This window comes from Lithobates pipiens, unplaced genomic scaffold (genome assembly GCF_037356315.1).
Source record: "Lithobates pipiens isolate NorthernLeopardFrog02 unplaced genomic scaffold, aLitPip1_a1.2 Scaffold_19, whole genome shotgun sequence".
Classification (NCBI taxonomy): domain Eukaryota; kingdom Metazoa; phylum Chordata; class Amphibia; order Anura; family Ranidae; genus Lithobates; species Lithobates pipiens.
The window spans coordinates 507,327,907-507,336,672 of record NW_027507764.1 but is presented as its reverse complement, the minus strand read 5'-3'; the positions used below and the strand labels follow the sequence as shown (position 1 = coordinate 507,336,672).

The 8,766-nt window shown below is 39.7% G+C and overlaps 1 protein-coding gene across 1 annotated transcript in view; it reads right to left on the bottom strand.

Moving 5' to 3' along the window:
• Positions 1-293: 293 nt before the first annotated feature.
• SNX31 (sorting nexin 31) overlaps positions 294-8,766 on the bottom strand; it is a 112,269-nt gene continuing 103,796 nt past the window's right edge. Inside the window, exons 12-14 of the mRNA XM_077493105.1 lie at positions 4,961-5,038; positions 3,241-3,288; positions 294-934 (exon numbers count right to left, since the gene is read on the bottom strand). Coding sequence (XP_077349231.1) covers positions 887-934; positions 3,241-3,288; positions 4,961-5,038 — 174 coding nt within the window. The 3' untranslated portion in view covers positions 294-886. The remainder of the gene's footprint in view (positions 935-3,240; positions 3,289-4,960; positions 5,039-8,766) is intronic.

Below are 8,766 nucleotides of genomic sequence, written 5' to 3'. Positions count from 1 at the left end.
AAGGGACCCAAGAAGATCCCTGCCCATTGGCTGAGACACCCCATCTATTCCTAATCTGTCCCTGCAATGCCCTTTTCTTATCCAATGCCACCAGATACCCGGCCATCTAGTGACAGAAGAGAGAAGTGCAGCAATTCCAGAATTAGGGTGGAATCAATTGATCCCCTATCAATTGGCAAAGGCACCTATATCTGGCAGGTAAATATACAAGCAACCCTGCCTAAACATCAGGGTGCTACACACAAAACAGTATTAACATTTAACAAAGTGTAACTAGAAGTAATCAATACACATTTAAGATTGTACAATATATCACATTGGATTTGATTGTTTAATAAGAAAATATACACACTTACATTTAGTAAAAAAACAAAACAAATTCATATTAAAAATGCACATTCACCGGTATCAGGTGGGGCAGATGATGGCACAGCAAAGGTCAGAAAAGGAGCAAAGTGTGTCTGGAGGCAGAGTTGAGACTATAAAGAAACCGAACTGCGTGAGTCTACAGGAAAAAAAAGGCAGCCAAACGTGTGAGATCATTGACGAATATAAAACATGGAGTAGAAAATGCAGACAAGTATATCTGTCCAATAAACCTTGTGTTGCTTTAGGTATGATGTTTTCATATCATCGTAAAATGTGCATTATTCATCCATCTATCGCGTTCAGTAAAACCAGATTTTATTTTACACATTAGCTTTATGAACAACTTTAATTTTGTCTGCATTTTGCATGGCAGTCTATACATTTCTGTGCAGCTGGTATCCCTCGTAATAGCAGGAAAGGAAAATACTGGCAATAATGTAATTCTATTTACAGGATTCAATCAAACAAGCCCAGAGAAATATTACAGAGCAAACGCTTGGGACTCAAACACGTTACTTTATTCAAGTTCGGGTGAGCAGGAGACATTTTTCTTAAAGAATTCAAGCTGTGCAAAAAAATAAATAAATAAAAAAGTTAAAAGCATGGTTGAGACAATTTTTGAAGGATAAAAACAAACTTACCCATACCAAACTGATTCTTGTTTTTTCTTAATAGGCAAGCTAATTTGTTGGGATGGAAAGCTTTTGCAAATAAGTCGCTTATACACCAAGACTAGTCATACACTGTTAGATTTCTCCCTTTCAGCCCATGGAGTTAAGATAAATTCAATAAATTCCTCCATTCATGATAAACAATGTGGATTGAGAAATCTGTATGGACGGCTATCGTATTCCGACAGCCACAGCACTCACAGCTGTATGAATACCCGAACAGTGATTGCTTCTGATAGGATGCAGTCACTGTCCAGCCATTCATTTTCCATCTATTCGGTTAAAGAGGTTGTGAACTGCTAGCCTTTTTTACAACCTGCTAGGTAAAGGCATAACGTGCTAGTATGCATTGCATACTAGCACATGGTTTAATATGTACCCAATTATGAAGCCCTCCCGCGCCTAGAAGTCAGCGCTGCAGGGGCTACACTCTTCAGGTTTCATGGACTATTGCTCTGACTGTCCGGAGCCACAATGATTTCACTCCCACATATGCATGAGGGAGACGCCGTTCACGGCAAAGGGCTCTGAAGGAATGGCACGGGTGGCCGTTCCTTCATGGCGCATGTGCCAGCGATGTCACTGGCTGCGTGTAATGTAAATATCTCCTAAACTGTACACAATTTTAATAAAATGGTTGCAAAGGTATGGCCTCTGTTTCTTATCTCTCTCAGTATGTCATTCGCTATGGGTTTTTCCCCCGGCCTGCTATGAGTGGCAGCTCAGCCTGTGCGGAAGTTGATCAAGTCGAGGATATTCTGACTGTTTGTGGCCGCATTCTCGAGCAAGAGATTTGGTTCCTATTTTTGCCTCCAAACTACGGCCCACAGGCCAAATACGGCCCCCTGCAAGATATTATCTGGGCTTCTGATGGGGACCCTCATGCAAGAGGGGCCTCTGATGTAAGGAGGGACTAAAGTTTATTTGGAATTTCTTTGTTTTCTTTTACTGAAGTTTCTCTGTTGTTCTAAATGATAATTTTGCTACATTACAAAAAAATAAAAAATAAAATCTAAGTCAAACTTATTCATTCAGTCTTTTAAAAATATGAATAATTCATTTTTAAAACAGATTTTTTTCCTCCGCTCTGTGAATATTTGCAAAAAACATATCATGTGGCCCTGATACTGAATACAAAAATAAAATAGACAGCTCTAGACAAAGGTTTTTGTATTCAGCCTTGGACTAGAGTAGGGAATAGTCTCTACCAGGGTTTTCTCTGCGTCTTCTTTTGGGGAGATTTTACCTCACTTCCTGTGAAACACTTTTTTCCTGATCAAAAAATGGTCACTAGGACAAATAGAGAAGGTACTTCTCAGCAGGGGCATAGACAGTAGTACAAACATGACAGAGGTTCTCTCCTTTTACCACTCAATCCAAACCCCCCCCCCCCCCAAAAAAAAATGATATGCGGCTAGAGATGCACTTTAAGGAACCTGACAGCTAAGGTTTTAAAACCGCTTATATGGAAGTTCTATAGAGGTACATAGACACTAGCTAAAGATATTTGATGGTTGAGGCTTGATCCTGTCAATATGGTACAATAATGTTTCAACCTTGCTACAAGCATAAATCCTATACAGAGGAGCTTAGATATGGAAGGCAGACCAAACTTTCATCTATCTTGATTAACTGGAGATCTCCAGCTATGTGGCTTGTAGATTGTGATATAAAAAACAAATCTGGGACAGGAGCAAGTGGAAATGTGGACTGTACCGTAGTGTACAGCAGAGTACATTGAGGGCCGTGTTCTCCCCCACAGGGATCCACAGTGGATCCCCGTCCAGGCAGTCCCATTCATGTCAGCTTGGACACAACGGCTGCCCCAATTTGACAGCTGTGACATCTTGGGCAGTGCACACCCATGCCTGCACACTTGCGAAGCTTGGATGTGCAGGCGAGTCCGTACAGCCACTGCATCTTTATTGACTAACAGAGGCTGCCTGCACACAGCTCCAGAAACAATCGGCTCTTCTCAGTGTGCAGGCCTCTGCACCCCTGTGAATGAGACCTTAAAAAAAAAAATAAAAGACATATCAGAGAGCAGACCTTGCACTGGGCTACACCACCTGGCAACAAATGCCAAATATGACATTTGTATCTGCAATTCTAGAACACACATTATCCATTTTAGTAACAGGGATTTTCTGGTTTGTGATGTGTACATTTACATATGACACCCCATGCTCTGTAAACATACCTGCTTAGCTTTTCTGCTAAACATACTTTCTGATGTCTTCTTTTCCATCTGTGTGAGAAGAATACAGAAACCATTTCAGGAAAACATGATGAGTTCTGTTAGTTCTTAAAATGAAGGGAGGAGCGTTTAAAGAAGCTTTTAAAATATAACCGTGGCCAGGCTATGGACATTTAAGTATTTACACATTCTGTACAAACCGTAATGTGCGTGTTCTTGTGCGATTCATGTGCATTCTCCTATGGTGCAGTTTGGTTCCACTACTTTTTTTAAAAATGTGCTGCACCAAATCGCATGGTACTGTGGTACCACGCAATCAGGTGCCCACAAATGCACTACGCTTGCGGTCTGTGTTTGGGATGCTGTTAATGTATTGGCACTCAGAGCAGATCAGTGTGTTTTTAATGCATCGCAGAAAAAAAGTGAAAAAAACGCCCCTTTCCTGAACCATGGTCTGGTGTGAACTGTTCCTCAATGAGTATTAAAGGCCAAGTTCACATTTTGCCTAAAACTGAGTGGCATTGTGGTCAAGGTGCCCCAGCTTTTAAAAGTATGGTTTAATTTTTTTTCCATACAATCTACAGTATCTAAAAAATCTCTATTGGTAATACTTTAAAAGTATTTAAAAGTTTACCAGTTTAGAGTTAAACAGGAAGTCTGATGCTAGAGTTATTGCTCTCACTCACGTGTGTGGGACTTATGTTTGCATTTGCACGTGAGCACTATGATCTTTAGTGCTATAACAAAGGATGAACAGCCTTCCTTGTGTTATCTAGGGCGGTGACAGGTACTCTTTACTGAGACATCTACGGTCTATTAGACCCCAGTTATGGCTTCTGCCCTTAAAAACCTCTAATCAAAGCCGAGATTGGTTTGATCACATGCTATACTAGCCAGTAATAGTTTGCAAACAACAAACCAAAAATTGGAAGTGACAAAATCGTTGTTCCGACTTTCATACACCATATAGATAATCAGGGAAGAGTTCCTCTTCGTGGTTTGCCGATTGGCCAATTCTGTCCTAGGCTCCCTGGTGGAACGGGAGAGCCTGAGAAGGGGGCAGGAGAGTGACAGTATTGCCCCTCAGATCTCTTAAAGAGCATTGCTGGCACTAAATAGGCAAATAAGTGGAGCTTCCATTTTTGGGCGGAGCTCTGCTTTAAAAGTTTCATCCGACCTTGGGATTGGCATATCAATTTATGAGGCCAACTATGGAATTGCAGATTTTCTGATTTTCCCCAACTATGAAAGCAGATTAGTCCAAATCAGCAGAGTCATACAATTCATTAGCATGGTTGTCTAGACCACGGTTTCTTAACCAGGGTTCCATGGAACCGCTATGGCTCCTCCAGAGGTTGCTAGGATGTTCATTGAGCAATTCCCGCCTCTCAGATAAGTTCCCTCGGGCACCATTGGTCTTTTTAGCCATCTGTAAGGGGAGGGGGATTCTTCCCAATGTATAAGTAGTGTAAGCAGCATTCTTCCTCCTGACCATCACACTAATGTATCATGGGTTGTAGATCTAGTCATTTTAAGTAGGGGTTGAGACCAGAAAATTATTTCTGTGGTTCTTCGGTGGTGAAAAGGTTGAGAAAGGCTGGGTTAGACTAATTATATTCCAATCAGGCAGATCTGCATTCAAATAAGATAAAAAAATATGGGACTTGCTAGTTTTGCTGATTAAATCATTACTGATCACAGCAGACCACACATGGCCACTTACAATTTCCAGGTTCTCCTTGACTGAAGTCACTGGCTGCTCACTCAGAGTCTTCTTTAGGCAACTGCTGAGCAGAAACGCCTGCAAGAGACATCAGGAAAGTTAGAGACTAAAGTGGATGCAAAAGAAACTTAAAGCAGCTCAGATCAGCTCCTTGAATAACTCAAAGCAGCTCAAATGCAAATCAGAACATCTGACACACCTTACTCCCTTCTAAAAGCCATTTAGGTGGCCACTCAAGATCCAGTCTGATTGCACGTTCATTTCACATTCCAATCCTATAGTTTCATATTTAAAAACACTGAATATAATTTTTGAAATTTAATATGCTTGCTTATGGGAGCTTTTAGTGCTTGGGTTGACACATACTTTAACTAAAAAGAAAAAAAGTAGAGAAGAACGGAGCGGGACTATTGCGGTGCTGAACAGTCAATTTAAAGAGATAACCCCCTCAATAGGAGGTGCAGAGACACAAATACTATATAGTATAAAAATAGAAAAAAACAAAAAACTTTATTATACATAATCATTAAAATACAAATCAAAATTTCAAAGTTACAAATAAACCAATACAATAGTTAGTAAAATGTCCACACTTGGTCAATTAGTTCAAATGAAATTGTACTTGGCTGTTCTGATGGAGTCCCAACATGTTTCGCCTAAACAAAGGCTTCTTCAGGGAGCCAGTAATTGACATAAAGTGGTTACACTGCATTTGCAAACCTTTCTTTCTGTTAGCATTTGGTAAGCCCTATTCTTTTATATTTATCCAAGCAATTTGAGCATAATGCCATATTTAAACTATAACATAAACACAATTTTCATTCTTATCTGCCACCCATAAGCTTATTCGTTATCTGCATATCTGTTTATTAAGGGAAATTCTCCCATTAATTATATTTTAGGGTTTTATACTTTCATCCTATCGCTAATAGGGAGCAGTTTATCCGTGGGCATTTATCCCATATATGAGACATACTAAAGATCAATCCATTCAGGTAGGCTCCCACAAACCTTCAATAAAAACCACACGGTAAACTCTTTTAGTATGGCAAACTGATAATGGGAGCCCATTGGGCCCTTTAGATTCTAACGAAAGTGGGTATTTGTCTGTTCCATTTATCTTCTGCAGCCACCATTTGGGGATCTTCCTATTGGTCCGCTCTCCATGTCTTAAAGGCGTCTCTACTCAATCGTGTTGGCAGGGCTCTTGGTTGGAGATGGGTAGGTATATATTTATCCCAGACACAAGCCTCTCTAAACTCATTGATGTCTTTTTAAAAATTGTGCGAGCATGAAGGGCTTGGGCTGCACTGTTTCTTTGAGATCTAATTCACAGCTTTTGTTGTATTTTATTCACAGTGAATTTTTCCTTGTAACCACTTTATGTCAATTACTGGCTCCCCTGAAGAAGCTTTTGTTTAGGCGAAACATGTTGGGACTCCATCAGAACAGCCAAGTACAATTTCATTTGAACTAATTGACCAAGTGTGGACATTTTACCCCTAACTATTGTATTAGTTTATTTGTAACTTTGAAATTTGATTTGTATTTTAATGATTATGTATAATAAAGTTTTGTTTTTTTCTATTTTTATACTATATAGTATTTGTGTCTCTGCACCTCCTATTGAGGGGGTTATCTCTTTAAATTGACTGTTCAGCACCGCAATAGTCCCGCTCCGTTCTTCTCTACTTTTTTCATTTGACTATTTTGGGATGAGGTGCCTTGATAATTTTTTGCCCGGCCTCGGTTATCTTTTTTCCTACTTTACATACTTTAACTACTTTAGGAATTTAGTAGAATTGCTGCCGATACCGTCTTCTACAGAAAGTCTACTTATGCCACATATGTACAGCAGGTGGCGATATTACATCTTTACCAAACCCAAGTCACCTGGAGTTAAAAATGTTCGCTCTCTGATCTGTAACCTTTGATGATCTAATCAAAATCAGTACATTCTTTTATAAGCTTCAATGTGTTAATGCAAATTTCAAACTTTTTTTGAACTCTGTAAATATTCATAATAAAGACAGGATAGGGGGGTTAAGCAACGACCCCGGGACAGGGGAGGGGGATTATGATAAGATCCTCCTACAACAGGAGGCCAGGTGGATATATGACTTGTCAGCATTGAAATATCTGACTCAATGATGCTATGAGTTTTAAATGTTTTCTGTAAATATCAGTGAGATATTTTTTGTCACATATGTCCATACGTGATCTGTCGTAAACAGTATTGGGTAGGCCACATGGACACCCAGGGCACCCGGGGCACAGTTGTGGCTAGGCGGAGAATCAGCCGCTTGCTCACATTGTGCCCAATTTGAGACTTTGGATAGTTTAGAGTATTGGGTTCATGGTGCGGTATTTTAGCGCCCTCCAATTCTGGGTATCCAAAGTTGTAGTCGGTATCCAGCACTCAAGATGGCGCCTCCGGTGCAGGAAGTAGGTCTATGCCCTTCTTCCGGTTTACCAAAGTGAGAGGTCGGGCGCATGCGCAGTATGGCGAGTTGATGCTGGATACGTCACTCCCGGAAGCTTCCCTTGGTCTTGATAGGATGTAGGTACGCATGCGCAGTACCACTCATATGGCGCTGTATGCGCCATCATTCTTAATCCTGCCAATCGCCTGCTCCTAGTGTCCCTTCTCTATATGCGTCCACAACCCGGTGGCGACGTCAGACGCCGCCGGGTTGGGAGAGCTATTTAGATGCAGTTTATTCACCACCAATCTTCTGCCTCTGCCAGTGCGTTAGTGGGATGCTATATCTATTCACCTCATGATCTGTCAGTCTTTGAAGGCTTATCATAGCAGGTATGTCGGTATTTCATATTTGGTTGTTTTTGTATATATGGGATATACTGGAGGTCAATTATGAAACAGCCTTCACACTTTGAATTTATATATTTCTATAGAAACATTGCCCTTACTTTGCCGCTTTGTCAAAGGGGTCAAGCTGGTATCATATGACCAACAGGCTTATACCTACAGATGTGGATATCTCTCCAACATAGAATTTTTCTGATTCTACTTCAAGTAAATATCTAGCTAATTAATTTAATCTACATACAATATAGATGTCTAAGGTTAGTTGGTGTCAATATATCCAACTTTACGTTCTCATACAGATTATTATTTGCATCATTAACTCTCCTGTGGCCCCTGGATTCAGACATACCGGTGTGTGATTCAAAATCCTGTCTTATTGTCAACTACTGGCTAGCTGCTATACTTTGCGGCGCAACTGGCGAATTGGTACATTCTTGGTAAGATCATATATGGACCTACGTTTAAAAAATTCATTCAATTGAACAAATATTTGAATATTGTATATCTATATAATTTTGTTATATTCAATATTATGAGTATTATTGGAGTATGTTATCTTATTTATTGTTAATGGCAATGTGTTTATGATATACTTTTGATCCATATCTTGCTATTGTTTTTAGTTTATCCACCAAGTGTACCTTTAACTCCTGAGGAAGCTCAGAGGAGCGAAACACGTCGAGTGGTATACTCTGAAGTGATAAATAATATATATTTTCTTGTTTCATCATAGAATACTGATATGGATAACAATTTTATTAATAAATTGTTAATATTTTGTACTTTTGTCAATGAAATAAAAAAAGTGTTATTTTATGATACATACTCTGTGAATATTTACTATATATTCATACAGCACCTTTAAAGTCCCGGGGTCTTTGCTTAACCCCCCTCTCCCGTCTTTATTTTTTTATTTATTCAGGGATGTGATGCTAAGTCTGTTTGTCTCTGCCCCTGTTTTACTTTGTAAATATTC